This window comes from Spizellomyces punctatus (genome assembly GCF_000182565.1).
Source record: "Spizellomyces punctatus DAOM BR117 chromosome Unknown supercont1.10, whole genome shotgun sequence".
Classification (NCBI taxonomy): Eukaryota; Fungi; Chytridiomycota; class Chytridiomycetes; order Spizellomycetales; family Spizellomycetaceae; genus Spizellomyces; species Spizellomyces punctatus.
In genome coordinates, this window is record NW_015971546.1 from 818,994 (window position 1) to 845,396 (window position 26,403).

The 26,403-nt window shown below is 47.0% G+C and overlaps 13 protein-coding genes across 14 annotated transcripts; 7 read left to right on the plus strand and 6 right to left on the minus strand.

The window, feature by feature from the left end:
• Positions 1-123: 123 nt before the first annotated feature.
• On the plus strand, positions 124-1,170 carry SPPG_05984 (uncharacterized protein). The gene has a single exon (XM_016754189.1). The coding sequence runs from the start codon at positions 210-212 to the stop codon at positions 1,014-1,016; it is 807 nt and encodes a 268-aa protein (XP_016607074.1). The 5' UTR covers positions 124-209; the 3' UTR covers positions 1,017-1,170.
• A 52-nt stretch (positions 1,171-1,222) lies between these two features.
• On the minus strand, positions 1,223-2,367 carry SPPG_05985 (uncharacterized protein). The gene is made up of 7 exons (XM_016754190.1): positions 2,235-2,367; positions 2,104-2,159; positions 1,958-2,018; positions 1,845-1,892; positions 1,686-1,765; positions 1,501-1,623; positions 1,223-1,435 (listed from the first exon to the last, which is right to left on the minus strand). The coding sequence occupies exons 1-7, from the start codon at positions 2,313-2,315 to the stop codon at positions 1,318-1,320; spliced, it is 567 nt and encodes a 188-aa protein (XP_016607075.1). The 5' UTR covers positions 2,316-2,367; the 3' UTR covers positions 1,223-1,317.
• Positions 2,368-4,535: 2,168 nt separating this feature from the next.
• Positions 4,536-8,347, minus strand: SPPG_05986 (uncharacterized protein). The gene is made up of 5 exons (XM_016754191.1): positions 7,898-8,347; positions 7,155-7,667; positions 5,413-7,090; positions 5,098-5,345; positions 4,536-5,025 (listed from the first exon to the last, which is right to left on the minus strand). Exons 3-4 carry the CDS (start codon positions 6,885-6,887, stop codon positions 5,099-5,101), a joined length of 1,722 nt encoding a protein of 573 aa, XP_016607076.1. The 5' UTR covers positions 6,888-7,090; positions 7,155-7,667; positions 7,898-8,347; the 3' UTR covers positions 4,536-5,025; position 5,098.
• Positions 8,348-9,492: 1,145 nt separating this feature from the next.
• SPPG_05988 (uncharacterized protein) lies at positions 9,493-10,648 on the plus strand. The gene has a single exon (XM_016754192.1). The coding sequence runs from the start codon at positions 9,561-9,563 to the stop codon at positions 10,329-10,331; it is 771 nt and encodes a 256-aa protein (XP_016607077.1). The 5' UTR covers positions 9,493-9,560; the 3' UTR covers positions 10,332-10,648.
• Positions 10,324-11,601, minus strand: SPPG_05989 (uncharacterized protein; the record flags this gene model as incomplete). The annotated part of the gene is made up of 2 exons (XM_016754193.1): positions 10,324-11,320; positions 11,398-11,601. The coding sequence occupies 2 exons, from the start codon at positions 11,599-11,601 to the stop codon at positions 10,529-10,531; spliced, it is 996 nt and encodes a 331-aa protein (XP_016607078.1). The 3' UTR covers positions 10,324-10,528.
• Positions 11,602-11,659: 58 nt separating this feature from the next.
• On the plus strand, positions 11,660-13,244 carry SPPG_05990 (uncharacterized protein). The gene is made up of 9 exons (XM_016754194.1): positions 11,660-11,812; positions 11,878-11,954; positions 12,014-12,085; positions 12,145-12,321; positions 12,384-12,608; positions 12,685-12,754; positions 12,821-12,911; positions 12,994-13,025; positions 13,084-13,244. Exons 1-9 carry the CDS (start codon positions 11,678-11,680, stop codon positions 13,114-13,116), a joined length of 912 nt encoding a protein of 303 aa, XP_016607079.1. The 5' UTR covers positions 11,660-11,677; the 3' UTR covers positions 13,117-13,244.
• A 410-nt stretch (positions 13,245-13,654) lies between these two features.
• On the plus strand, positions 13,655-14,802 carry SPPG_05991 (cof-like hydrolase). The gene is made up of 2 exons (XM_016754195.1): positions 13,655-13,765; positions 13,823-14,802. Exons 1-2 carry the CDS (start codon positions 13,686-13,688, stop codon positions 14,679-14,681), a joined length of 939 nt encoding a protein of 312 aa, XP_016607080.1. The 5' UTR covers positions 13,655-13,685; the 3' UTR covers positions 14,682-14,802.
• Positions 14,704-15,920, minus strand: SPPG_05992 (uncharacterized protein). The gene is made up of 5 exons (XM_016754196.1): positions 15,678-15,920; positions 15,478-15,603; positions 15,071-15,408; positions 14,944-15,000; positions 14,704-14,881 (listed from the first exon to the last, which is right to left on the minus strand). Exons 1-5 carry the CDS (start codon positions 15,897-15,899, stop codon positions 14,773-14,775), a joined length of 852 nt encoding a protein of 283 aa, XP_016607081.1. The 5' UTR covers positions 15,900-15,920; the 3' UTR covers positions 14,704-14,772.
• Positions 15,921-16,030: 110 nt separating this feature from the next.
• SPPG_05993 (actin-A3b, cytoplasmic) lies at positions 16,031-18,439 on the plus strand. The gene is made up of 5 exons (XM_016754197.1): positions 16,031-16,653; positions 16,934-16,999; positions 17,075-17,244; positions 17,321-17,998; positions 18,076-18,439. Exons 1-5 carry the CDS (start codon positions 16,633-16,635, stop codon positions 18,266-18,268), a joined length of 1,128 nt encoding a protein of 375 aa, XP_016607082.1. The 5' UTR covers positions 16,031-16,632; the 3' UTR covers positions 18,269-18,439.
• Positions 18,440-18,785: 346 nt separating this feature from the next.
• Positions 18,786-21,564, plus strand: SPPG_05994 (uncharacterized protein). The gene is made up of 8 exons (XM_016754198.1): positions 18,786-19,072; positions 19,146-19,196; positions 19,267-19,569; positions 19,657-19,720; positions 19,787-19,875; positions 19,940-20,152; positions 20,215-20,906; positions 20,977-21,564. The coding sequence occupies exons 1-8, from the start codon at positions 19,022-19,024 to the stop codon at positions 21,161-21,163; spliced, it is 1,650 nt and encodes a 549-aa protein (XP_016607083.1). The 5' UTR covers positions 18,786-19,021; the 3' UTR covers positions 21,164-21,564.
• SPPG_05995 (uncharacterized protein) lies at positions 21,476-23,069 on the minus strand. Its single transcript, XM_016754199.1, has 3 exons — positions 22,841-23,069; positions 22,403-22,776; positions 21,476-22,314 (listed from the first exon to the last, which is right to left on the minus strand). Exons 1-3 carry the CDS (start codon positions 22,964-22,966, stop codon positions 21,786-21,788), a joined length of 1,029 nt encoding a protein of 342 aa, XP_016607084.1. The 5' UTR covers positions 22,967-23,069; the 3' UTR covers positions 21,476-21,785.
• A 268-nt stretch (positions 23,070-23,337) lies between these two features.
• SPPG_05996 lies at positions 23,338-25,110 on the plus strand. 2 transcript variants are annotated; one of them, XM_016754201.1, is made up of 5 exons: positions 23,338-23,728; positions 23,789-23,831; positions 23,897-23,934; positions 23,994-24,432; positions 24,497-25,110. In XM_016754201.1, the coding sequence occupies exons 1-5, from the start codon at positions 23,435-23,437 to the stop codon at positions 24,853-24,855; spliced, it is 1,173 nt and encodes a 390-aa protein (XP_016607086.1). In that variant the 5' UTR covers positions 23,338-23,434; the 3' UTR covers positions 24,856-25,110. The 2 variants fall into 2 exon arrangements, with proteins under 2 accessions (XP_016607086.1, XP_016607085.1); XM_016754200.1 differs by having other exon boundaries at positions 23,338-23,725.
• On the minus strand, positions 24,978-26,349 carry SPPG_05997 (uncharacterized protein). The gene is made up of 3 exons (XM_016754202.1): positions 25,774-26,349; positions 25,296-25,707; positions 24,978-25,234 (listed from the first exon to the last, which is right to left on the minus strand). The coding sequence occupies exons 1-3, from the start codon at positions 26,018-26,020 to the stop codon at positions 25,129-25,131; spliced, it is 765 nt and encodes a 254-aa protein (XP_016607087.1). The 5' UTR covers positions 26,021-26,349; the 3' UTR covers positions 24,978-25,128.
• Positions 26,350-26,403: the final 54 nt, after the last annotated feature.

Genomic DNA, 26,403 nt, shown 5'->3' on the forward strand with positions numbered 1-26,403 from the left:
CGACTCTGTCTCCGTGTCACCAAAAAGGTTGGGTGATTTTTGTCCCTAAAGCCGTGCTAATTGGAAGCCATGTTTTTTTATTTCTTATTTTCGAAAAAAAAAAAAAAATGGGGAACAATGGAAGCATTTAAAAGAAGAACAATGGGAGGTTGCCCTTTGAATCCCCCATCAGCCGATCACAACAAACAAAGAGCCCAAAACATAAACAAATGGCTTGGAATTGGAACACGTTTGACTGGGACAACACAACCCATCGGTTCTTTGCGCTATGCTACTTGGCCGATATGATCGTTTGGCTCTACCGAATCGCAACGCGATTCCAGCTCTTCCCTAAATCCGAGCCTTACCCTTTCATTCGAAAAAAGTTTGCCACAACCCTTCTACGAACAATCGTACTCGTCCTGCATATCGGATCAGGTGTAACGGAGATTGCTCTCGGATTCGCTGCGTTCTTTACGGGAAATGAAATCCTCGCCAAGATCATTACGGTTGCTGCCCTCGCCTTCCATGTCCCTACCGCCATCTACATGACACCATTTGTGTATGGAGCCCGCCGTCTCATGCGCCCGGCTTACATGGTGATCATATTCTTCCATGCCTACTGCGCCGTAAATCTCTGGTTGAACCCAACGTCAACGGAATGGATCGTTTCGACCATCAGTGTTTTGCACACGTACATTTGGGTTCGGATCTTTTACTTTATCTTTGCAAAAACTCAGACGCTTCCCAGTGGCCCCTACACCCTCTCGGTTGTCTTTGCCGGATACGTCACCTTGCCTTACTTTCCCCGCAACGTTGCAAAATACTCGACAGATCTCCTCGTCACAACCTTCACCTTGTCGTACGTGACCGTAGAGTTCCTCGTGTACAAGCACATTTTAAAGTACAGCGGAAAGAAATTGGTATCAACGGAATTTGATATCGATGACGCGGACCATGAGTTGGTTATCAAGTATGAGACACGGCGGAACGACAAGCATGATGTAATTACTATCGAGACTATTACTGTGAAATAGGTTGTATTATTATGTATATTTATTAGAGCTGGCTGTTGCGATGTCTATTGTACATAGGGGGTGGGATTTTAGTGTACATTGCATTTGATTATTTAAGTTGCTATACCAATAGGAACATGGTTTTTTTGGAGTAAATATACTCACTGTTTCATGGATGACTTGAAATGTCAGGAGACGAGAACATTGAGCAAGCGTGCAAGGAATATTTTCCAGTATGACCAGCTCTGCTCTATTCTTCTAGTATATCTTACCAGCATCTAGCGCATACATCACTCCACAAGGTTATGTTCTATGCATTCATCTATCGTTCTACGAGCACCCCGCCTACCCATTCCCCACTCCCAAACTCCATCTCACACGGCAACGACTCAAAGATGCCCACATCATGTGCCAAAATCTCCTTTTGGTCCTTGGCAAACCTGCAAAAGAAAGGAGACTTTAACAACTGCATAAATGGATCCAAAATTTGCACAGAAATATAAACCTGAACCTCCCGCAAAACTTTTTATTCCCAACAAATACGGGCCACCAAATCTGATCGTCCGGCCACATTATGTGAAACGGAATCTTGTCAAGGGAAAACCATTCTGGTCGCATTTCCTCGGTCCTTTATTTTGTTTAGCCGTTAAAAAAGGCATATTCACAATTGGGCTGGAATGGAAGACATACTCGGAGACGACACCCTCAAAGGTCTCCCCTCGATACACATGGACCTCCAATCCGGTCGGGTCACCCTCAAAATGGAACCACTATAAAGCATCATGCTCAGTTAAAAGAAAGTAATCGACACTAGCACGAGAGAAATCAAGTTTAATCGCAAGAACCTACCAACATCCCCGCTCGCTCCAGGTGGGATACACGTATCCCTGCTTCTTCCTACGACAATTCCACAATATGAGGACCAGAACATACGGCAATAGAAAGACGGTACGGTATGGAACCTCAAGTTCTCTGACAGCACCCTCGAGTATCGTTTCTCCTTTTTCAACCTTGCCTCCAAACCTATTTCCAAATCGCCGAAACCCAATGCAAAACGTTGACATCAACATGTCAAGATACGACAAAGAAGAGCCTTGTTCGACAGTACCCATTCCAATACCCAGCCCCAAACCCCCGTTTCTTCATCCCCAATAAAACTCGTCTCTACATTCACAAATAGTTTAGTTTCAGTCTATCAAGCGTTTTTTCCAAACCAGCATTCGTCATTTGATACCATACCTCGCCATCGAAATCGCCAAATACAAACACTAACGTCAAGACCTTTTTAGAGGTTATGGGAGAGGTTTCCATGGCCAGCATTGCTACAAGAATGTTTTGAAAAAGTCTCGAAAACCGTGTACCTCAAGCGCGCGTTTTGTCCGACATCTCGGCCAAAATTGGGAGAATGTCACCCCAAAAGCACTTCACACCAAGGATGTCATGCCGTGCCCACCGTAGATACCAACAAGATCAAGCTTCTTTCAAAATACGACTTGCAATCTTGCGGGGTTCTCGACAATGTCTTCAAGGTTTAATTATATGTTGGTTCTTTATGTGATATCATTTGTCCAGCACCTTGACGGTTGCCGGAAGCCTTCATAAATATGAATTAGAAAGGTTACCTACACTTCCTGTTACTCTTTTACACATTCTGTATCCGCAGTATTCTCCAGCACACAGTTTATTAGATGTCGGAACTCTTCCATGTACAGGCCGCGATTTACAAGTGCTTCTCCTGACGATATCCCGACTTTATTCAAGTAGTTACAAAAGAAAAAGGGATATGGTATAAAACAAGATACTCTTAGTTCACCGGCAGAAATAACTACCACTATGGATTCAATATAGCTAGTCCAAAACAAAATCCTGTAATAAAGTAGGTCTATTATCAATCCTATCATCCCGCAGATCATCAGACTAAATATGCCGTGTTAAATACGAGTCATTACACTGTTACCCTCATGGAACATACAAATGCTACCTCAAGCGAAAAGTGAGGGCCTCGGTATTTTCGTGAAGAAAAAGGATCAAGGCACCCATTAGTTTGCCAGCTTCGAATCGCCACTCTTCTCCGAAAAGCTCACATACTACATGGTAACGAATCGCAATATTGAATCCTGATAATAAGGCAAACCTAAAATATATCTTTCACCGTTTGACGGCAAATGTCCATTAAACCGCTCGTCCGAAAGACGTTATCCTCGATGATGGGTGTCGAGATTCGTGCTACCTATCTTTGACATGCATAAGATACCATTTGTGCCGCAAAGCATTACTCAACTGATATCCGAGCCCTACTATTTGGACATCGTTCGATGGGATACTCATCCCGATACCCAAGATACTAATCCTCAAGATTCTCGTTGATCTCAATGAATCCGGATAATCAAAATTCGGGGCCCCCTCCATTGCCATCCATAGCACCCGGTTGAAACTAAAAAGATGGGTAATCCGCAGCGACACAACTAAGCGGTTTTGGCCATGGCATAGAGGAGGTTACGACGACCAGTAGGCGAAAATCCAAAGATAAATCAAGCTGAAGTCTAGTCCCATATTAAAAGGTCAGGTATTAAAATATGGTATGTAGTACGGCATTTACAATGGAGTTACCCAGGTATAGCGACAATGTACATGATGATTGGTAACATTGCTGTGTTGACCAGCAGTCCCGCTGCTACTTTGTGTAGATTCCTTTTATTTCTGGTTTTAAAGAAAAAGGTCCTGAAAAGCGCTACATTTGAGTAATACTGATAATTGCTCAAAAAAGTCTTGTGAAAAAGTCCGCCTTTGAAAGAAGATTTCCACTTTTGAAGATTCCAGAGCTGATCATTTGCGACGTGGCCAAACAGCTGCAACATCTCATAGATTTACCTACCAACATTCTGTGGAGATACAGAATAGGCAGGGCATCGAAATAAAGGTTGAAAAACAAAAATGCATAATGACATCTAAGGTTTTGAAATGGATAATCAACAACAACGTTTCCTCTGTCTATTAGTTACTTTTCAGCGGTAAGATGCAAAGAACATGTAGAGCTCTCAGAGACTACATAACCACCCCTTCGAACTCCTATAGACCACACCCTGTGTTTTCCTTTAGAAAGCTAATTGAAAGATACACTGAAAAGGTGGGGTATCACTGCCAATATAAATCCCAGATTCGTTTGAAAGATTCAAGCTTCCAAAACGTATTTGACTTTGATATGAAGCGTTGTAGAGGTTGCATATTCTTATAAGGAGCGACCACTAAAATCCACCTCTTTTAAAACAATAAGAGTGCAAGCTCACTAATCCCAGCACCATGTTGCTGGTCCAATATACGGATAGGGGCTATACCGCTTGGCATTCAAGAACGACAAACCCTATCACGAAGCATTTTTATCCCTGTTTTTTACAACGATCAATGAAATGCCGTACAACCTGCTTTCAAGAAACTTTGTTGCCGAAACTTGTCATTGGGAGAGTTCAAGCCCAGTAGCCGCTAGACCATCAAGCGAGGGGTCATCTGGTGGTAGGTTTTGTCCGATGGGGCAGGAAGGATGATGGTCAAGGACCCAGCTGGTAACGAGCCCAAAGACGCCAAAAATTGGGTAGGATATTATAAAGTTTCCATTTATCTACATCGCCAGGAAACGTAAACGGAAATCCACAAAAACTGTATTGCTCATCAACAGTTCATGAGATGGCGGAAACGTAAAAGTTCAAAGGAAAATCATAAAGGAATGCTGAAAACGATCCATTTCTCCACCCATCAAACCACACCTAATCAAGCAGACAACACAAGTTCTACCCCCAAACAAGTCTTCTACCCAGTTTCAGTTAAAACAAAAACAAAAAAAAATGCGTGGAAAAAAAAAACAGAAAAGTATCAATCCCATCCCACCAAAGAACGTCCTCGCTAATCAACGAACCCCTCAAATCCCCCAAAAGAAAAAACAGAAAAATGTCGCCATGTCTCGATCTAAAGGATAGAACATGCAAGGGTATAACAGATGTTTGCTTGAACTAACCGAAACCAAATGCTTCCCGCCCTAACATATACGCAAAAACAAAGATATCAGCCCAAACTCCTACCGACATCCCGCTCGTCGACGTAAACTCACCTTATTCTTCATCAGCCTCATCCTCCGGTTTGACCTCTTGTGAATGTTGTCTCGCTTCCGGTTCGCCCTCAGGTTCCCCTGAAGATGGTTGAGATCCACTCATCCCCGCAATGCTGGCAATTTCGACCAAAGCACTCGCCGCCTCGCTCAAAGAATTTTGCATTTCTGCTGAGGCTTCGACGGTCTCTGGGGCCGGGGCAGGTGTGGGTATGAAGAGTGCCATCATGTTGTGCATATGGTCGGGTGACCTGAAAACAGAACATAAATATGAGTTGCGACTTATCAATATTTCATGACACAATTTTTGCTACGCACCAACTGTTGATTCCAGGCACCAATCCAACAGAGCGAAACACTGTACAGAAATCTTTGATATTAGGTCCCAAATAGAACATGACAAAACTCTCGTATGGCTGCGGCAAAGGCGGAGGTGGAGGAGACACCGCTAATGTCGAATGTTTAATTGCCTCCTTCTGATCCCGATCGGTGGATTGATCATGTTCACCATCCGCATGTTGGGGAGGAGGATGAGGGGCGGGTACATGCGTCATGGGCGGATTGTTATGTCGCAAAATACAGTAAGGATGCTGCAGAATGGGGGTAAACCAATCCGCTCCAAACTCTGCTTTCAGCAGAAAAAGTCCTTCGACGAACTCTTTATTTGCAAATTTGGTGAAAATGATTTGCAAAAGCCGCTCCAATCCGCCCTCAAACGAGGCGTGGTGTGAAGTCGGGCTGCCGTAAATCTGTGTTGTCGAGAACGGTCGAATGCCAGAGAGGTTACACCACAGTCGACCAAACCATGACTGCTGTTCGGCCGCCTTAAAGTCCCGCACTGTTTGCATAACCATATCAAATTGCTGCCCAAGGACCACGTTCTTGCTCAGCTCGAAAATGAAACCATCATTGAAAGGCAGTCGCGGTCGCGAATTTTCATCCGATAGATCGCCATCGGACAAGTTACTGGTCGTTGCACTGGGCAAAGGTGGTGGAACCGTCACCGGGATAGGAATGGATATGGGTGCATTTGGTGGCGGTGGTTGAGTAATTGGCGGGAAATGCATCTCCTGAGATCCATCAGGTTCGGTGCGCCTTCGTTGTGTACATTCTGGTTCACCATCTTCGTCGCGGGCATGTTTGCCCGGCTTGGCTGCGTGCACACCATGATGCCCATTAACATGCCCAGGCGTCGAAACAGAACTTCGTCGCCGACTGCCACTTCCTCCACTGGCTTCCTGGACTCCATTGGCCGACTTGCCATGACCTCCTCGTCCATCTTGTGCCGAACTAGAGCCTTGGGAGAACGTAACCGTACTGTATGGCGATCCCGAGCCTTCGTTCGCCTTTTCCTGCTCCGCAGCAGATATGCGAGCTTTGGGAACTTTAAGATTATGCTTTTCCAAATACATTTCCAGAAATGCTGTAGTTATAACGCCATTAGGAGCCTGCCTGCAAACATCCATCCAAGTCTCCACCAATTTCTTTTGTGGGACTTTGGACAGCAGCTGACAATGTGACTGATACATGGGGGGCCGATATTCCTTTGACAGCTTTGAAGCAATGTCAGAATAGATCCGGTACGATATTATGTACTCATACGTGGTCGATTTGGAAAATCCCAAGTGGGCCTTTGTCCATTCCAAAAATTCCTTTTGGGTTTTCATCAGCTTATCTTCATAATAAAGCTTGTGAAGGGTCTGGCCAATGACCACAAAAGACGATACATTTTTAGTCTCGTTGAGGATACGCAATTTGTGCTCATCAAGGGCCGCCGCGTCTCCATCGCCCATATTCGGAGGCTTCTGCCACGGTATTAGCTTGATTTCACTCTTTTTCTTCCCGGACTTTCGTGAGCTTTGTTTGCGTTCGGTATTCGCCGACCGCCGGCTTGCTTCCCGCTCCGGAGAGGGTAAAGCTCGCTCGAGATGGTCGTGAGAGTCCGTTGCCTGATATTCCTGAATGGTGGGAGATGAAGGGGCGGGTGAAGGGGGTCCTGTTGATGGAAAAAAAAGTTTAATCACCGCCATATCAATTCTTGCTACAATCATGATTCAAACCTCGTTTGTTTGCCTTGGCTCTGGTGTCAGTGGGAAGCGGTCGAGGCTTCCGAGGTGTCTGAAAGCTTTGTTGTCCTATAGACCGTGAGTGCCGAACGCGATCAGGTGTAGGCGGCAAGCGAACTGGACTGAGCTTGTGCAGAGCGTCAAGCAATTCTTCAGGGTCCGACCGGCAAAGAGGCAAATGAACGCCCTCCGAGTCGACTGAATCAAAACCAGAAGCGTGCCAACCGTCCGTCTCTTGTGCACTCGTCCAAGGATCGCTTAAAGTTGGTTGTTGATGAAGCGCAAGAAGAGTCTGCGCGGCGTCGGAAGGCAGGAGGTAGTCTTGCTTGGCTGGAATTTTGACGGAACTGTAGACCTTGAAACGGCTGCAAGGGCCGTTAAGGTGGGAGGGCAGAACAATGTGTTCACAATAAACAGTCCTCTCTCAAATTTTGTTAACCCGTTTACTGAATGGGTCCTAGAATATAATGGTAAACCAAGTATATTCAAGGCGTTGTTTTTCCCGACCTGTCGAAAGAAACATGAGAGAATCAGCCAGTGCCGAAGAAAGGGACGATGCTCAAGCAACAAACGGCCACCAGACTGTGAGGGACTTTAGCAGCAACACCAAGTCCATTCCCTAAGGGCATACACGACACATTGTTATTGGAGACAAACGTCGGAGCACCTTGTCTACCAACATAGACCAAACAATCGTATGGATAGCCCCTATCGACACGACCCGGAGACTCACCTACCTTCTTCACACCGTCATGCACAAGACCAAGAAACGACTCGATGCGCACGAGATGGGAACCAAAGGCCGTATGGGAAGAGTAAGGTAGAATAAATGCCTTCAAAGCCCGACCGTCTTGTCTGGACTCAGTTCGTCCGAATGGCGGCCCCTTTCGGACGAGGACCCAAAAAACTGTTCGCACGCGTCTTTTTTTTGTTTGCTTTTGGGGAGCAGCACAAGGAGAAAGCCACGGACTGCAAAGGAACTTTCACCAACAAATGGTTTGCAAAAAGGAATGGAGACGACGACGACGACGACGAGAAAGAGTAACTCGTTACGTATCAAAAGCAAAGTTCAAAAGGTAGAAAATAGAAACCAAAAGTCGCGCTGGTTGGGGAATCCGAAACTCGGGAATTTTGTTTGGTTTCCGCCTCCCAGTTCGCTTCCTATTCAAAAAGCAACGCAAGCGTCCTTTTATTCTCATTCATAAACACATCTGCACTTGAGTGTTCTCGCCAGCAGTTTAATACCCCAACACAGCACGACAACGACGACGACGACGATGGCCAATAAATGCAACTTTTTAGCTTTCTTCTATGTCTGGCCGATTCGGACAAAACGCTTTTCAATCTCGTGTCACCTTTGGAGCAGTTTCACGTGACTGATGGTCATGGCTTGAAATGCCCATATTTGGCACGATCAGTTTGTGGCTTGTTGCCTTAGGCTTGCTACAAGGGCGATGAGAGCAAGGAAAGGAGGATGGACCCCAACGAGTCTAACGGCCATGACGGCGATCCGGTGAAGAGATTGCTATTCCCGGGCGTCAAATAGCAGGTAGTGGTCCAGAAGATGCATAGCATCCACCTGTAAGCGTTGCCAGCAGTATTATTCTTCTTGATTTCTAGAATGTTAAATCTATCATCGGTCGTATATCATATATTATAGTGTAATTAGTTCAATTTATACAAGTCAACTGCATCGGATTCTGCTTTATCAAAGTCGAATCCGCACCAGATATATACATTCGTCACTTTTCCGCACTCCATCTCCAGCGGCGATAGTAATCAATTCGTTCACTTTGACGCCATCTTGTATCCAGATGTATCAAGGATCTGTGTTCCGCACATTGCACATATTCCTGTCGTAGTAGTTACATTTTATTCCAAACTATCGATGCCAGCACCTTGCGACCACAGTGATCTCACCATTTTTGTATGCACACCCTTGACAATAATGACTTCCCGACTGATGAACTCGACTCTTGCAAATCCGACACTTGGTCTCATAAGGCATGAATTTGTTCTTCTTGGAAGATAAGAGCTTGTTTTCATTCACTTTGCGGCCTTCAGTGCCTGCTGTTGAATTACGAGATCCCTCTTTCCATTTGTCAGGAGCCGCTAGGGTTGCAAGTTTCTTCTCGCCTGTGATGCAAAGAGTGTTAGATGGGACAGGACTGAGAATATCGAGCCTATTACATACACTTTTTGCAAACCATTTGGCCTCAATGTGCAATCTGGAGCGTCTTGGCGAGTGGCAAAGAATCTCAGCATGACAAACGAGGCGCTTACCAACACGTTCAGCCGACTTCGGCGCACGTGACTCGATGACGGCTTTTCAAAGCAACTCGGGAGAACCAGCCTTGGGACATTACGTCCTTGCATGTCCTTGTCAGCAACGTTAACACGATGCCCGATGTTCACGTTCACGATATGACCCTCCCTGCAGCAACCATAACCGACCTCATCTCACAAGTAACATCCCAAATCGCTTCTATCCGAGACGGCCCGAGCATGGACCTCGGCCCAACCGATCTCGTGGAGCAAGCTGGGAGGGCAGCACGTCATGCTCGTTACGTTCCAGGTGCGGATATACCATTGTTGCTGGGAGGACGCCGTCCTGTGCGGTCGTCATGGGATGTAGAGGATGATGACGAGGAGGAAGAGGACAAACCCGACGTGGAAGACGAAGGAGAGGGGGGGAGAGGGCATCCAGGGGCGAACGAGGCATTAGAACGATGGCTCGTTGATTCCACTTTGATTGAGCTTGTTACATCCGCCCATCCTCCACCCCTCTTGTTTGATCTTCCCCCCTTTGACTCGACGGCTCGACTGCGACGCCGGTTACGGCGAACTGATCCTTCAGAGCGGAGCCGGCAAAGCCGATGGCGACGGCGACGGGACCGAGTCCGTGCATTGCGAGGCCTGGATGAGTCTGACCCAGCTGCAGTGGTGCAGAGCATGGTGGACGAGATCGAGAAGGCCTTGGCGGAACGATTGGATCCGAATGGGGTACCAAAAGAGGATCCACCTTGCAAGGCCCCGGATTGGGCGCTTTGTTGGGAGTTGTTGGGCAGATTGGATCGAGTGATTGTTTCGAGGGATGGAGAAAGACCGGACAAGGGGTGCTATGGGGAGGGGTATAGAGCAATATTGGTTGATGGGGACGCATGCAGGTAGAAGAATCACGGGCTGTATTGATGAGGCACACAACGCTTAACTTGAGCAGGAGGTGTTTTATTCTACTTAAAACTATGCCGTCTAAGAAATCTACGAAAAGGAAACAGGATGAAGCCCTTCTTGGCATATCAAATCATAATAGAGGAAGAGTTCCCGTTCACGGCCATTATCTACAGTGGGAAATCCCACGCAAACTACTAGTAAACTCGGTGTTTACCTGTCGTTCTGCCAGCACTGCCGCTAATCGACGCCGGGTCTACACGTTCCCTCTTGGGACTGGCTTTAGTGTCTACGGCCACACCACCAGCAAATTCGGCCAATGAAAGTGTGCTATTACCACCTCCAGGTGGGGCAAGGTTTCTTCTGCCCGGCTTATGTTTTCTTGGGCTGAACTCTGGCTGTGGAGGATCATCGTCCCCAAAGGTAATGGAGCTTTGGAAATGCTTTCCAGGAGATGAGACTCGGAGGGAGGCGGGTTTGGAGCGCGGAGACTCCGTTGGTGATTGTGGGCGTGTTGGCGGAGGCGACGGTGTCTGCGAACCCAGAGCGACAGAGCTTCTGTGTCCTGGATCACCTAGTTGACGTTTCGCTGGGCGACGGATCCGTTCGTCTTCCCCTAATGGGACAATGCTCCCTGAAGGCCTAGAGGTGGAGGGAGCCGTGGGCGGAGACGGCTTTGCATCCTTTTCCTTGGTTTGTAGGATAGATCCCATGGTACTCTTTCCACCCGGAGATCTCCCACTTTTCTTTGAGATTGACAACTTGTCGATTCCATCTGACACGTCCTGCGTGTCATTTCCAAATACTGTGCTTTTATTCTTCCTCCCCTGCCACGGTTCCGTCGCTGTCTTTGGAGGTGTTGCAGGTCGGGACGGCGGTGGCGTTCGAGCTTCCGCCGCAGCCGCTTGGCTTGTGGATCGCCATGGAACTGAAGTCGTATCGTCACCAAAGACGATGCTAGTGTGTCCACCAGGAGGAGGTCGACGGGGCTAGTTGGGTATATAGTCAACAACTTCTGGTTTCATGTTTATTTGCAAGCTCAAAAAACGTGGATTCGCTCCCTTACCATTCTCGGTTTCCTTTCGGTCTTCCTCTCGTTCTCGTTTTTACGTATCGATTCCTTTACTCTCAACCGTGTCGACGGACAGACGCTTTGTCGATGGGTCAAGAGAAGATGATAGATGTCGTTTCCACTTTCTTGCTGCTCGCAGGGTTGAGCCGCTTTCTTGCCCTCCATTCCTCCCTTTGCCCGAAACGCGTGGCTTAGCATTTTGATGAGTCATCTGAGCTCTGTCCCATCGCGTTACAAGCAAAACGTCCTTCTGACCGCGCGTTTGTGGTGAACAATGACTGGCGTAAAGGTGGGCTTCCAAGGCCAGAAAGGCGCATATTCGGAGGGTGCTCTGGTGGAGTTGTTTGGATCTCAGGCACGTTGGGCGGGCAATGCCGTCGAGCCGGTTGGGTTCGAAACGTTTGCCGAGGTTTGTCGAGTTTGAGTTCAAGATGCTGGAAAAGGCACGGGTTGAAAGGTCTTTTGAAAAACAAGGTTTTCGATGCAATTCAGAACCAGTCTGTGCAGTATGGTCTTATTCCCATTGAGAATTCCTCTACGGGAACCTTTCAGTACGTATTGACACGTCATGAATGGTTTCATAAACAGTTCAGTCCGCTCATCCCAGCAGTTTTACATACGATCTCCTCCTCCGACACTCCTTGTACATTGTAGGAGAATACCAGTACCACGAAAAGCACTGGTAACACGTCCACTACAGAGCATGCAGCGGTTTGTTCCAAAAACTTACAACAATACAAGTCTTGTAGCACTTCCCGAAGTCAAATTGGAAGATATCACTCAAATCAAATCCCACCCATACGTTATTGACCAGTGCCGCAAGTTCCTTGCGAACCTGGATAAACGAATTGCGATTACTCAAGCACAAGATACTGCCTCCAGTGCTGCTAGTATCGAAAGGGAGAAGCTCACAACAACGTAGGCAAACTTTTCTGATTACAAGATTTATCCGATAGATCCCACTTAACCCATGCATGCAGAGCAGCTATTGCCGGTGCCCGAGCTGCAAATATCTACAATCTCAATATACTCAAAGAAGGCATCGAAGACGATGAGAACACCGTCACCCGCTATGTGCTCATATCCCGTACGCCGATTCAACCGGAACGGCACCAGGACCCACGAACGAGCATATCGCTATGGCTGAAGAATCAGGTTGGGATGTTCCATAAAGCCATTTCAGCATTTGCGCTGAGGGACATCAAGTGAGTGTTCACGGTTTGATGTACTTGCCGCGTGAAAGATGATGTTACTGACATCTTATCTTATCGCGGAATGCAGCATCTCAAAGATCGAGTCACGGCCGTCCACGAGGTCAATCCAGCTGTCAAAGCCGTGGGAATATGTCCTGGTACGTAGTCATGATATTTTCTGGAAGATCCTTGTCTGTATCCACTCATACTTGATTGTGTCCCAGTATATTGATGTTGACGGTAGTTCGTTGGATGCACCCCTGGCAAACGCCATAAAGAACCTGGAGGAATTTGCTTCGCATGTGCGCGTCCTCGGTACGTTCCTTGAGTCACTGTTCATTTATTCGTACAGAAATGAAAAGGTGGTAATATTTGGCCCTTTTGGCTGTACATATAGGATCGTACCCTCGATATCAGCCCCCTGCACAGGTAACTACGTGTTTCTTTTGGTATTTAATGAAACATTTACTGATTGCATTTACTGAAGCGGCCCACGGGTGTGTTTGGGATTGGAATGTGAGCGGCTGCATGTCGTATTTTCGTTGTACATTTTGGACCAAGTTCATCGCTTGGATGATAATAATTGTACTGCCCACGGTCAATTATATTTGATATAAGATGTGCCTCAAATTCATTTCTGGGATATCCAACAATCATGTTTTCTTTTTCCCTGCCTTTCTCATTGGCGGACCCATAATATGCCGAGCACAAGTTGGTCATTCATGTAACGAAAGGACTTATTATCCGGCACCTAGTAGACGTTGCTCGTGAGGTGTTTGCCCCAGGATGGATCGACAATCTATTGTCGTTGAGAAAAGAAGTTTCTAGTGATACGCATTGAGTAAAGCATCCCCTAAGACATGGGATTCACCAGCGCTCATGTTCGTAAAGCAATAGGTTCCGTTGAAAGGCATCCGCGCAACCATCGTTGAAATACAGTAACAAAGATGCGCTGGTCGGACGATCGAATTTGCTGATGACTAATAAATGGGCCACGTGACTGTAGGTTCCGCTCTTGTCGCTCGCACTGCCATAGCCCCCATCTTGCACTGAGATCCCCATCCAAATCCGGCTGAAAGAGTAACCAGCATGACCACACCGAGCACTCACCCACCAATAACCAAATTTCCACAAGGACTCGATTCCTCTCGTGTAAAAGCCATCGCCTGGTAAGTCATCTCAATCATTCCAACTCGCTATCATGTCTTCTCACGCAGCCCCACCAGTGACATGGACGGCACGACTCTTCTCCCCACACACACACCCTCGCCCCGAACTATATCAACGTTCTCCGTCCTCCGCAAAAGGCATCCAGATATTCACATTCTCTTTGCAACAGGGCGGCCGAGATCAGCTGCAGGAAATATATCGCCTTTACTTGCGACGGTGCATAGACCCGTAGGAGTGTACCTAAATGGAGCGCTGGCAGGCGAAGAAGTTCCTGATGTAGACGGAGGGACAGATCTGGAGGTCTTGTACGAGCGACCTGTCAAGTGTGCTGATGCGCGATGGTACTTGGATTGGGGTTTAAAGAGGGGATATACCGTTATTGTTTATAGTGGGGACGAAATTTTGACCACAGTGACCAAGGATCCTGTTTTCGATTTTATGAAAGAGTCCGGTGAGCCCACTGTCCTTGTTCAAAGGGATGTGCAAGAGTTTGTCAATGGAGTAGCGGAAGGCGTTGTCAAAGCCCATAAGCTGGCGTTCGTAAGCATGGATCACCAAAAAGTCGATCGAATCCGATCCGAGCTGGACTCTGATACTTTGAGACCAACTTCAACGACCATGCTCGTGCGTACGGGTCCTGAGCGGTTGGAAGTCATGCACACGGATGCTACCAAAGCTCATGCATTGGCAGTGTTATGCGAGACTGGCAAGCTGGGCGAAGAGGTCGGACTGGATGCAGTCTTGGCTTTTGGGGATGGGGAGAATGATGTGGAGATGCTTCGTGAAGTCGGGATGGGGGTTGCGATGGGAAATGCAGTCCAGAGGGCCAAAGATGTGGCGGGCTTTGTGTGTCCTCCAAATGACGAGGATGGAGTTGCGAGAGTTTTAGAAGGGTTATTCCGTTTGTCGGAATGAACATTCTATTGGACTATGGGAAGTAATAGACTCTGTAAGACTTTCGGACAATTGTACAAGATTATATATCGTATTTGTATTTACACAAAAACTAGAGAGCTGTCCCTCTCTCAAAGTTGCCTTTAATTTCTGCAGTGTATTTATCATATGATCGTGCAATCTTTTTGTTGAACTGCATATTGCGTTCGTTGATGTAGGTACTGAGGAGGACAAGTCAGCGAAGCCAACCAAAAGGTCATCAATCGTACGAGAATATACGTACACTTCGTCATCGTCATCAAACGCCCGTCGTCGGGAGAATTTGCTTCGCGCCTGTTCCCTAAAAATCGGTCAGCAATTCAGTACGGGACGAATTAAAAATGCAGTGTTCTTGAGTGACTGGTACGTACTGCTTCTGTAAATCCTGGACCAGTCTCTCAACCGCCTCCCTGCTCGGCTTACCGTCCGGGTTCGCATAAGCCAATGAATCTGCATCCCGGTAAAAGCTGCTCTCGCCTCCCTCAGTAGCCACCACCGCTGCACGTTGTTCGGCATATTCTATCAAATTGGGTTTCAGCTCTCGGACGAGTTTATCGTACTTTTTGGCCTGCGCTTGGGCGTAATCTGTAAATGCGTTGTTGGCGTTCTTTTCCTTTTGTTGCTGTTTTTCGTTCCAGGCTTCCACTTGCTCGGCTGTGTAGTGGAGGGCTTTTTGTCGGGCATAATCCTCCCCAGCCATTTCAACCGTCTGTAAGAGCAAAGGACAAGTTGAGCTTCCTCATCCATCCTAGATACTGCACAACAAACTTGTTCCAACCTCTTTCTCCAGCAATTTTTCCGCCTTTTCCTTCTTCCTTTCAATTCGCACAGCTTCTCGAGGGTTCTCTTGCTTCTTCCTATACTCTGCTTTGACGTCCTCCCGATTCAATCGTTCCGACTCGCTCTATTTGAAAGTTCAACTTGTCAGCTGTCCTGATCCCAGCAACCAACTCTCTATGAAATAAGCAGTAAATATACCCGCAGCTTTTTGAGTTTCTTTAGTCTCGCCATTTGAGCGGCCAATTTTGCCTTTTGGTCCGCTGCGTCATCCTTTGGGGTTTGTACGGGATCTGTTTGTACAGGATCTGCTGTTGTTGAAGTCGCGGTATTTGATGTGTTGTCGGATGGTGATGTATCGTCTGGCTGCTGCTCCTGCTGTGCTGGCTCCGTTGGTTCTGTGTGTTTTCTCTTTCTGGCCATTGCTAAAGTTCTGATCTTGTTGCAGGCAGCTGCTGCTGCGCACATGCCAAGCTCCTGCATATTTGTTGCCATGGCAACAACGAGTGATCAAATCACCCCTTTCTTGGGTTTCTTTTCATCCTTTTTGTTTTTCAATGCTTGAGCTTTCGCCCAACTGCCTACGCCGTCAGTTTGCTACACCAACATTGATGAACAAACGGTCACGGATATGGAGATGGACTCTGTAGTTTCCTCGCAGCTTTTCCTTGGCTTCTTGGCTTGAAGGGCTGTCACGCCCTAATGTGTGAAAACAGCCCGTCCGTCCATGCCACCACCTAGCCAAGCATCAACCCAGCCAGCCAGCAAAGCCAAGCAACGCAATGAAACGTACGAACGCTCATACGCACACAAGACGTGCCCTGCCCTTGCCAAGAAGCCAAGAGTCCTTGTTCGTCGTCTTGGCCAAAATCCAATGCAAGTCAAACTATCTAATATGACATAAGCAAGAAGGTGGATGTGGCTGGTGTGAGGTGGATGTGGCTGTGAATTACCATAAAAGGAAATTGATTGTTGTGGTTGCGCCTCTCATTCAGCCAAGCGGATTTTTATATTCAAAAAGGGCCCCCGTCGTTCTTCTTCCCATCTTTACGCATCTCATCATCATCGTCATCCTCCTTCTCGCCTTCACAGCAGCCTCCGCGTCCTCCTCCTTTTACCAACACACTCGTTCACACCCTCTTTACATTTCCTCGACATGTCTGACGACGTTGCTGCTGTAAGTTTTCCTTGTAAGATGGTAGCGGCGCGACGTGCTGGAACGCGTGCAGTCGTGTTCATCTGCGGTCAAAGAGCGGCGCAATCCTTTCTGCTGTCGCGAAGGGTACTTGCTAATTGAATATGCGAGTTCTTGCTGTTGCTCTCAAACTCGATGCATTTGTCTCTCTGCCTCGCGTTTCCGCAATCTTTCATCGCACGTTGCACCTGTTTCCTGGTTTGTTTTTTTTTGGTTAACGCTAATCGTGTTCTTTCCACGTCCTCTTTTTTTTCACCAATAGCTCGTTATTGACAATGGTTCTGGTATGTGCAAAGCCGGTTTTGCCGGTGATGATGCACCTCGTGCGGTACGTTGGCGCTACTGCGCAAAATATTTCACAACATTAGGCCTTTTCTAATGAAGCATTTCTTTGATTATCTAGGTGTTCCCATCCATTGTCGGTCGTCCCCGTCACCAGGGTGTGATGGTGGGTATGGGACAAAAGGACTCGTACGTTGGTGACGAGGCACAATCCAAGCGTGGTATCTTGACCCTCAAGTACCCCATTGAGCACGGTATCGTGACCAACTGGGACGATATGGAAAAGATTTGGTAAGGGTTGCCGCGTGACGCGTATTCGACCATCCTTTTCTTTGGTTTCTGACCGTTTTCGTTTTTTTTTATCTAGGCACCACACCTTCTACAATGAATTGCGTGTTGCACCCGAGGAACACCCTGTCTTGCTCACCGAGGCCCCCTTGAACCCCAAGGCCAACCGTGAAAAGATGACCCAGATCATGTTCGAGACCTTCAACACCCCAGCATTCTACGTTGCCATTCAGGCTGTGCTCTCGTTGTACGCCTCCGGTCGTACCACCGGTATCGTACTCGACTCTGGTGACGGTGTCTCCCACACTGTGCCAATCTACGAAGGTTACGCTCTCCCCCACGCCATCCTCCGTCTCGACCTTGCTGGTCGTGACTTGACCGACTACTTGATGAAGATTCTCACCGAGCGTGGTTACTCTTTCACCACCACCGCCGAACGTGAAATTGTTCGTGACATCAAGGAAAAGCTGTGCTACGTCGCGTTGGACTTTGAGCAGGAGATGCAAACCGCTGCGCAGTCCTCTGCCCTGGAAAAGTCCTACGAACTTCCTGATGGTCAAGTGATCACCATTGGCAACGAGCGTTTCCGTGCCCCCGAAGCTCTCTTCCAGCCTTCCTTCCTTGGTTTGGAAGCTGCGGGTATCCACGAAACCACCTACAACTCGATCATGAAGTGTGATGTCGACATTCGTAAGGACTTGTACGGTAACATTGTCTTGTCTGGCGGTACAACCATGTACCCCGGTATTGCTGACCGGTACGTGTGGGATGGTTTGATTTTGTTGCTGGTCAATTGTTGAAGTTTCTAATTCTATTTTGCTTCCTATTCAATAGTATGCAGCGTGAAATCACCGCTCTCGCTCCCTCGTCCATGAAGATCAAGATTGTCGCTCCCCCCGAGCGCAAGTACTCTGTCTGGATCGGTGGTTCCATCCTTGCTTCTCTCTCCACCTTCCAGCAAATGTGGATCTCAAAGCAAGAGTACGACGAGTCTGGTCCCTCGATTGTCCACCGCAAGTGCTTCTAAGCGCGAGGTTGCAACGCGCTGCAGGATGGGCAGGTTTCATTATACCGCGCTGCGCTGTGAACAACCAGAGAGTTTTACCTTTATTGTTGTATAATACCAGTTTGCTTCATATATCAATTGGTTCTTCAAACTGTCTCGTGCCTACATGTTTGGTCTTTGTTGATTGTGCTCATGTGCAGGCTCGGAGCAATAACTTTTAGCTGCATGTTTTCTTGCAGATTTTTTGGGTTTCCATTGCAATCCCTTTTCGTATTTCTCCAGGCAGCTAAACGCAACGGTAATCTGACCGCTGGCGACAATCGTAACTCAACCCCAATCGCTTCCTCGCTCCGTGGATTACGCGCGGCGAAAGCCGATGCTGTTGTGGAGGAGGTCGGCCGAAAGCGCACATAATAATTGCCACTCTACACACGCTCATGATTACCAGCAACGACGCATTTTTAGACTCTGGTCGCTCTGCGGCCGCTCTTCCCAAACGCTTTTCGGACAGCTGCAGTTTCCTCCTCGTGTGTTGACGAGATTTTCTCCGATGCGTACGTAATCTGCACAGCCATTTTGGATTTCGCCAGGACGGGGGAAACGACCCTCAGGGTCATCCAGGATTTACGCTTGTCTACGGGGGCTGATTTTTTAACTTTGACCCTTTACGATATCCACGAGAGAGGGTGGGATAGACGTTTTCAGTTTCCGCTTTGCGTTGGGATTCCTACTGTTGAATGTGATGTTTGCTTGGATGGTCAAGTATACTGGGATATGGGACGAATATTATGGTTTTGGAATGTGATGTATGCACAGGGTGCTTCGGTACGGTTTATCAATATATGTTGATGGTCAAGTGGTTGAAATTGAAAACTGAATTGCTTTGCTGTTGATGTAGGTGCCTAGTGTAGACATGGGTGTTGGCGCGAAATTGGGACGAGTTGGACATGTGAGTTTTGGACATTTGTTACAGCATGATTTTTAAGCATTTTGCGCTGAACTTGAAACTTTTATTACAGCAAGAGCATGATACTGACGCTCAACACCGCTCACGAATTTTATCACTTTTCCAAACGTTGGACCACAATAAAACTGGATATCTGGACCACGATAACATTATTCGACGGTTTGATGATCTTGCTGGGGCCAAGCGGAGATCTGATCGTCCTGCTGGAGAGGCTGGTCCGTTAGGGTCTGTGGTCATGTATGCGAGAGAGCTGGTTAAAGAATGTGATAAGACGAGGGATGGGCGGATTACGTTTGCCGAGTTTGAGCAATTTGTTCGACAAAAAGAGGTGGAATTATTAAAAGTTTTTCAAGAGGTTTGTTTCCTTGTCCTTGGTTGTTTCGGCGGTTTTAGTGAAAGAGCTTTGCGAGCTTTTTCTGATGATGCCTTTTTTTTCAATTAGATTGATACAAGTGGGGATAATACCATACAAAAGTCAGAGTTGAGGGATTTTGTCAAGGCTGCTGGTAGGGATATTCTGCATCTGACCTGAAAAGTCTGGATCCTTTTGCTTATCATTGGACTACCTACAGGAATTCACGTAACGGATGCGGAACTGAATAATCTAATATCACGATTTGATAAGGATAATACTGGGAGTATAACGTTTGATGAATGGCGGGTAAGTGTTTTCATCTCTGTTTGGCATCACCCAGGGGTACACGTTAATCAACTACGATTCAAAGGATTTTCTACTACTTCTTCCCCACGAACCGACCCCTGCAAACATCTTTAATTTTTATAACAGCATCTACAATGTCGACGTAAATTCTGATTCAATGCCCTTCCCTGAAACTATGACGGATCCAATGGCGGCAAAGCGTTATAGATATTTTGTTTGTGGTGGACTGTCGGGGGCGGTTAGTCGGACTGTCACGGCGCCCTTGGATCGGTTAAAGGTATGTGAACTTTGAGAAATGTTTGCAATAGATGGCATGTTAAACCTACTGGTTGCCTATAGGTCCTACTCGTTACCCAAACAACCGTCACCCCCACGACAACGTCAGCAACAGCTGCCACCACCACTCGCTCCAATACCGGCATCATCATGGAAGGCTTAAAACGAATCTACCATGAAGGGGGCATACGCTCCTTTTACCGCGGCAATGGAATAAACGTCCTCAAAATCGCCCCAGAAAGTGGTGTAAAATTCTTTACATTTGAAACTATGAAAAACTTTATCTCGACAGTTGAGCAAGTTGACCATTCTGATCACATTTCGGTTCCTGGACGATTTCTGGCTGGGGGTGTGGCGGGATTGATTTCGCAATTTACGATTTATCCCCTTGAAACGATCAAAACCCGCATTATGGCTCAAATATCTTCCTCCCCATCGTCTTCGTGTCCCTCCACCTCTCATCCACCCATGGCACAGAAACGATTGATAACAAGCACCATCCGGAGCATGTGGGCCGAAGGCGGCCTTAAAACTTTTTATAGAGGTTGTATACCCTCGCTAATTGGCATTGTCCCGTACGCTGGTATCGATCTCGGCATATATGAGACACTGCGATCCACGTATGAGGGCCGGTTGAGAGTGAGAACGGGGCGAAAGGATGCAAAAGTTGGATCCGGGTATTTGTTGGGGTTTGGAGCGATCAGTGCTGCTTGTGGGGCTACGATTATGTATCCGCTGAGTGTAGTCCGAACACGGTATGTTTGCAGTCGGAATATTTTTTGACGGTATTTTCAAACATTGAATTTTTTACGTCTTTGATTTTAGGTTACAAGCTCAGGGTACTCCCTCCCACCCAATGACATACACCTCGACGTTTGACGTGATTCGTAAAACCTACGCTGGGGAGGGTCTACGAGGATTTTACAAGGGTCTAGCGCCAACATTGCTAAAGGTCTTACCAGCCGTGTCGATCAGTTATGTCGTTTATGAAAAGACCAAGGTGTTGTTTTGAGAGCTTGGAAGGGGTAGGCTGCGTTTATGAGCTTGGTTGTTAGGTGGTGGGGTAAATTAAACAGTGGTTATGGGGCTATTTCATTGGAATAGGGGAATATGTTTGACACAGACAATGTAAATATCAATGGAAATGGGGAGTGGTAGATGGGGACTCTGATGCTCGAAGACCTTGGGGAAAACTCTTGGTGGTGGTTGTATAGATTTTTGACTTTTTTGATTTGGTTTGGTTTGGGGGTTGGTCGTTGATACCGGGGGGTTATTTGATCCTTTTTTTTTTTTTTGAAATGGGTGGGTTTTTGGCGATGGTGAAAAGAAGACAAGGACTTGTGTATTTAAGATGTGATAGACGACGGATGCCATCTTTTAAAATTTCTATTTCTTTACTTGTTATTTTGGATATCTTCATTTTATCGCTTGGTTTTGGTTTGGGGCCAGGTACATTGCGTGTGGGTCTGGTTTTTCAATCCGATAATGTGCATGTGGGAAGGGGTTTTTGCTATAGTAGCCTACATAAATATGCCTCTGAGAATATCTGGATATAAATGAGAGGCATGTTGCAATATATACATCTTTTGCTACCACCACGAACATTACCCTTTCCTCTAGGTCCTTTTCTTTTGTCATTTCCACACATCAAGACCCACCTCATCCACAAACCCCGAAACCCACTTCCAAACCTTCTGAAGCCTTGCAAGACGTCTCTTGATATCCAATAAGGGTACGAATTGTATTTTGGCGCCAGGAGGGTAGCCCCACCTCGTTTCTATCTCACATGCGATTGGACACCCATTGACGGTAGTCAAAGCTGATTCGAGTGTTTTGATTTGTTCAGAGAGGATTCGCGTGGTAGTTAATAGGGCAACGTATTGCCATGATTTACATGCTTTTGAGGCCTGCGCCAGAGATGGTTGATCTTGAATGTGACGATCAAGTTCTGATTGAGCTACTTGGTCAAATAAGCTGCAAAGGAGTTCAAGGGGGAGGACATCTCGTGCTGGGTGATTGTAATACGTTGATTTGGTTGTGGTGGTTTGAAGGAGTTTGTGAAGGCGTGTGGATTGGCGGAGGAGGGTTACTGCTTGGGTTTCGGTTTGGTGTCGGTGCGTGGCGAGGTGCTGTAGGATGGCATGGTCGCCATAATATCCTGGGCTGTAATGGAAAAGTTATAGCAGATAGATAAAAAAAAACTCAAAAAGAAAAAAAAGCAGGAAATGAGAAAAGGAAAAATAAAAGTTACCTTCGTCCAATTTCAATCGTTGTTACGGTCAAATCCTTTAAAACCTCCAACGACGACGGCCAAACACCAGCAACCATTCTCAACCCCAACATTTCCCCAATTCCAAAATCAACATCCGCGACAAAATCCACTCGGTCCAATTCACTCCACCCCGTTTCCTCAGCAATCTGCTTCAAAGCCTCTGGAGGACCTGGACAAATTACAAGAAACCTTGTATCGTGTGCCAAGAGTACATGATTGAATGCTTTTTGTGATTGTGTTATGGACCGTGTTTCGGAGGTTAGTTCGTCGGTCCATGTTTGAGTACTATCGGATTTTAGGCCTAGGAAGGAGAGGAGGCGGAGGAGGTTGGGACATACTTGGCACCAAGGATCCTGGACGATTGGATATTAGTTTTTTTTGTTGTGGGTTGAAAGCAATGCAAGGTGGATTATTTACTTTGAGGAGGATGACGACCAATTGGGATTGTTGGGTAAGGTTGACCAAGTCTACGGTTTGGCCGTTGATGGTGGTGAGTTGTGGAGGGAATCGTGCCGTATCCGAAACTCGCGGGCGGACAATCATGTTTTTTGCAACAACCTGCAGAGGGAATGCGTTTGTCCGTGATCTCGGTGGATTTACGTCAAATACTCCCAGTCGCGTCTTTATGGGTGTCCTGACAGCTTACTTGAGGCAGCCTTTATAAGTTTTCTAAACCAAAGCACAGGTCTTTATTTTTGTTATTTCCTCGCCCGACTAGATGATTGCATTACCATTTACACATACCAGAATATATGTGCTGTTTGTGGAAAACAACACTACAGGAATGTTCATCTATCAATGTAAAAAGTGGAGTAGCCGCGCGAGACTAACCCGCTTACGAAACGCATCTCATCCAAGTTGATAATTGAGGGTCCAAAGGGGCTTTATCCTCCGGAAACCTGCGGAGGGGTCTATGCTTTCATACCGTTTGTCTTTTTTCATTGATACAAAAGTTGGAATATTTGAACAAACATTGGCCAACTCGAGGGCCGGTTTTATTTGGAAGCAATTATGGCAACACCTCTCTCGATTCTTCTTCCCTCCGTCGAGTCCCCCATCAACCCAACTCCCCTCTTTCATCTCCCACTCCCTTTCGACATCAAAGAAGACCAAGCTGAAATCGACCGCGAGTCCGTGCGTCCGATTCTAGAATGGCAGATTGGGCCGGCGTTGGATAGGTTGGGTTCCGAGCCGAGGCGGGTTTGGAGGTTGTACAGTCGTCTCTGTGAAGGCGGTTCACAGATGGCGAGTGTAACAAAGAATGCTTTGAAGAGTATTTGTGGTGTTGACATTGATGATGAGGTGGCTGGTAGTACTGTATTTATTCTCTGGCTGAATATGTGTACTGACGACAGTTTGTTACAGAGTGCAGCTCTGATCGTTTCCGCATATCGGCTAACATCAGATGGTATGCATACCAGAAATTGCAAATATGAATGTCATTTGCACTGATTCAGTCAATGTCGTTTTCAGATCCAACGACGATAGAAGACTTTATTCTCGACATCAAGGTAATCTCTCTACCCGCTGTGTGCACAGCGTCCTTTACTCACGTACCTTTTCACAACAGGGAGGCCTCAACCCCACCCGTTTCGATCTAGTGCGCGATACATACCGCCTCATTTCGAAAGCAGCTAGCAACCCCAAGCAATTCGTTAAAACCGCCAAAGCCCTCTTCAATCCCCTCGGCCATCCCCGATCAACGGAACTCGGTGCGGATAAAATATTGCAAGAGTTTTGCACATACTGGGCGAGTAACCCATCAGAAGGCGTGGAGATGATTGAGTGGGAGTATTACTATGCGGGGATATCGGCGGGATTTGAATCGGATGAGCGGTTTGAGAGGATGATGTTTGGGTGCTGGCCGGGTCTGGAGAAAAAGGAAGATGGGAGTCAGGAGAGTAAAACTGGAGATGCGGGGAGAAGGACAGATTTGGAGCTGGCAAGATGTGAGGTGATGAGAGATAAGAGAAAGCTTGCGGGTCGTGTGAAACTGTTGGAGGCATTGGGTGAGCTTGTTTCTTGCTCTTTGCATCCATTTTGCAACTCGTTTGACTAAATGTGATCGATTAGTGAACGATTCTCGCACCTTTCGATCAGCCCTCGACCTCTGTCTTTTGCGACATCCCCCACCTCCTTCCCCACCTGCTCAGCAACCGCTTTGGACGCGAACCTACCTTTGCAACATCATATCCCAAATGTATGCACTGGTTGGGTACACCATCTCCACTACTGACGAAGATGAACAACTTATCAACAGTCTCTATCGGAGAGTACTAAAGGAAGCTGGATTCAGAGGGCTTGAAGTCAATGGGAAGGGGGGTGCAGGAGGAGGTGGGGTCATGGAGTTGGAAACGAGTCTGCGGAATGCGTTACGGAGAGAGTGCAACTTTTTAGAGTACAGAATTGTGGCCAGGGTCGCGCAGATGTGATCTTCAAATCCACTTGGCCTTTTACTGCTTTTGTTTCTGCATAGAGAAGATGTGGGTGGAAGTTGAAGCGTATCGCAGTAGGTAAAGGGAAGGATAATAGGGGACGACAAGGAAGACACTAATGGATTTGCGACACGCTGACGAACCCAGAATATTATTCAAGCTTTGAAGAATACCAGGATAATAGTCCACATATAGTTTCGCTCTCGTTTCTATACATTTTGATGCCACATATACAGCCGGTCACATATTTTCCTCTTGTATGGTCTACGTCTATGCCTTGTGCTCATCGACATACGCAGGCTTGATCCTCGAGCTCAAGACTTGCTCAAAAGTAGGATCAACCTGCTCTGAGCTTGACACATCCATTTTCAGGTCCCTAAACAGAGAAAGTCAACATGGTGGTTATATCGCACAGCTGAAAAATGTTGAGAGCGAACCTGATCTGCCCATCCGACAATCTGTAAACCCATGCGTGAACAGTCAAGTCTTGACCCTTTTTCCACGCATTTCGGACAATGTTTGTATGACAAACACCCCGAACGGTTCGTAGTACGTTCAGTTCGCACATCAAATCAACTTTTTCCTTTGGGTCCTTTACGGCCTCCACTCGTCGTCTGTGCTCCATATAAAAGTCTTTGATGGGTTGCAGCCAGTTGTCGAGGAGACCGAGTTGTTGGTCGGAGAGTGCGGCATGCACACCTCCACAATTGTAGTGACCACATACGACAATGTGCTTCACCTTGAGAGCTTCAACGGCGTATTGGAGAACGGAGAGGAGGTTGAGATCGCTCGTGGTAAAGGTGTTGGCAATGTTACGATGTACAAACATGTCTCCAGGACCGAGACCGACTGGCGAATGTCATTGTCAGCGAGGTCAAAAATACAAGTTGTCTTACAAGCATCCAGAAAACTCACCAATTTCAGTGGGAGGGACGCGAGAGTCACTGCATCCGATATACATGATTTCGGGTGCTTGTCCTTGCGCCAAAGTCTCGAAAAGACCAGGGTTTTCAGCCTGCTTTTGTTTCGCCCATGCCTTGTTGGCGTCCAGCAAGTGTCCTAGCAATTTAGGACTACTTGTTACAGGCTGGGTAACCTGGTCGGCAACTGGCCGCTCCTCGTTAGGTTTCCCATTTTTTGGATGAAAGATTCCACTGAGCATGCTGATGTGTCGACGGCCTGATATTGCAGTGTACCGAGATGGGTTGCTCGCAAAGGATCTCAAGAGCGGACACACCAGCCGGCTGCTGGCTTTTATCAAAGGCAGTTTGAAGGGAGATGGAATGAACCGTTGTAGTCACAACGGCTCGGCAAGTTTGCCCAAATGAAATTGAGACTGTTTTGAAATGTAATCGAAAGGAACCCTTTATCGTTTCCTTGTTGAGATGAACGTTGAGATGAGCGGTGGGGGGGGAGAAGCTAAATAAGCAAATCGACAACGGAGATAAACGGCCGGAGCAAAGCAGCAGCAGAAGGAAAAAAAAAAAAAAAGTGAGACAAATGACGAAAGTGTGAAAATCAAAAAGGCAAGTCGCGTGTGTGATT

Coding starts and splice junctions, on each gene's coding strand:
- SPPG_05997 (XM_016754202.1), bottom strand. CDS start 26,020: ATGCTCAGTGGAATCTTTCATCCAAAAAATGGGAAACCTAACGAGGAG. Junction 25,708..25,773: donor CGTCCCTCCCACTGAAATTG/GTGAGTTTTCTG, acceptor GACATTCGCCAG/TCGGTCTCGGTCCTGGAGAC. Junction 25,235..25,295: donor TTGTCGGATGGGCAGATCAG/GTTCGCTCTCAA, acceptor TTCTCTGTTTAG/GGACCTGAAAATGGATGTGT.
- SPPG_05990 (XM_016754194.1), top strand. CDS start 11,678: ATGACTGGCGTAAAGGTGGGCTTCCAAGGCCAGAAAGGCGCATATTCG. Junction 12,912..12,993: donor TTCGCATGTGCGCGTCCTCG/GTACGTTCCTTG, acceptor CTGTACATATAG/GATCGTACCCTCGATATCAG. Junction 13,026..13,083: donor GATATCAGCCCCCTGCACAG/GTAACTACGTGT, acceptor CATTTACTGAAG/CGGCCCACGGGTGTGTTTGG.
- SPPG_05994 (XM_016754198.1), top strand. CDS start 19,022: ATGGGACGAATATTATGGTTTTGGAATGTGATGTATGCACAGGGTGCT. Junction 19,721..19,786: donor GGATTTTGTCAAGGCTGCTG/GTAGGGATATTC, acceptor GACTACCTACAG/GAATTCACGTAACGGATGCG. Junction 19,876..19,939: donor TAACGTTTGATGAATGGCGG/GTAAGTGTTTTC, acceptor TACGATTCAAAG/GATTTTCTACTACTTCTTCC.
- SPPG_05988 (XM_016754192.1), top strand. CDS start 9,561: ATGCCCGATGTTCACGTTCACGATATGACCCTCCCTGCAGCAACCATA.
- SPPG_05996 (XM_016754201.1), top strand. CDS start 23,435: ATGGCAACACCTCTCTCGATTCTTCTTCCCTCCGTCGAGTCCCCCATC. Junction 23,729..23,788: donor TTGACATTGATGATGAGGTG/GCTGGTAGTACT, acceptor AGTTTGTTACAG/AGTGCAGCTCTGATCGTTTC. Junction 24,433..24,496: donor GAAACTGTTGGAGGCATTGG/GTGAGCTTGTTT, acceptor GTGATCGATTAG/TGAACGATTCTCGCACCTTT.
- SPPG_05991 (XM_016754195.1), top strand. CDS start 13,686: ATGACCACACCGAGCACTCACCCACCAATAACCAAATTTCCACAAGGA. Junction 13,766..13,822: donor CGTGTAAAAGCCATCGCCTG/GTAAGTCATCTC, acceptor CAGCCCCACCAG/TGACATGGACGGCACGACTC.
- SPPG_05993 (XM_016754197.1), top strand. CDS start 16,633: ATGTCTGACGACGTTGCTGCT. Junction 17,000..17,074: donor GTGATGATGCACCTCGTGCG/GTACGTTGGCGC, acceptor TTGATTATCTAG/GTGTTCCCATCCATTGTCGG. Junction 17,245..17,320: donor GACGATATGGAAAAGATTTG/GTAAGGGTTGCC, acceptor TTTTTTATCTAG/GCACCACACCTTCTACAATG.
- SPPG_05992 (XM_016754196.1), bottom strand. CDS start 15,899: ATGGCCAGAAAGAGAAAACACACAGAACCAACGGAGCCAGCACAGCAG. Junction 15,604..15,677: donor AGAAACTCAAAAAGCTGCGG/GTATATTTACTG, acceptor ACTTTCAAATAG/AGCGAGTCGGAACGATTGAA. Junction 15,409..15,477: donor AAAAATTGCTGGAGAAAGAG/GTTGGAACAAGT, acceptor TTGCTCTTACAG/ACGGTTGAAATGGCTGGGGA.
- SPPG_05984 (XM_016754189.1), top strand. CDS start 210: ATGGCTTGGAATTGGAACACGTTTGACTGGGACAACACAACCCATCGG.
- SPPG_05985 (XM_016754190.1), bottom strand. CDS start 2,315: ATGCTGGCCATGGAAACCTCTCCCATAACCTCTAAAAAGGTCTTGACG. Junction 2,019..2,103: donor GGGGCTGGGTATTGGAATGG/GTACTGTCGAAC, acceptor ATTTGGAAATAG/GTTTGGAGGCAAGGTTGAAA. Junction 1,624..1,685: donor TTTGAGGGTGTCGTCTCCGA/GTATGTCTTCCA, acceptor AACAAAATAAAG/GACCGAGGAAATGCGACCAG.
- SPPG_05995 (XM_016754199.1), bottom strand. CDS start 22,966: ATGATTGTCCGCCCGCGAGTTTCGGATACGGCACGATTCCCTCCACAA. Junction 22,777..22,840: donor TGGTCGTCATCCTCCTCAAA/GTAAATAATCCA, acceptor CCAATCGTCCAG/GATCCTTGGTGCCAAGTATG. Junction 22,315..22,402: donor ACGATTGAAATTGGACGAAG/GTAACTTTTATT, acceptor TTTCCATTACAG/CCCAGGATATTATGGCGACC.
- SPPG_05986 (XM_016754191.1), bottom strand. CDS start 6,887: ATGGGCGATGGAGACGCGGCGGCCCTTGATGAGCACAAATTGCGTATC. Junction 5,346..5,412: donor GTGCCTGGAATCAACAGTTG/GTGCGTAGCAAA, acceptor TTCTGTTTTCAG/GTCACCCGACCATATGCACA.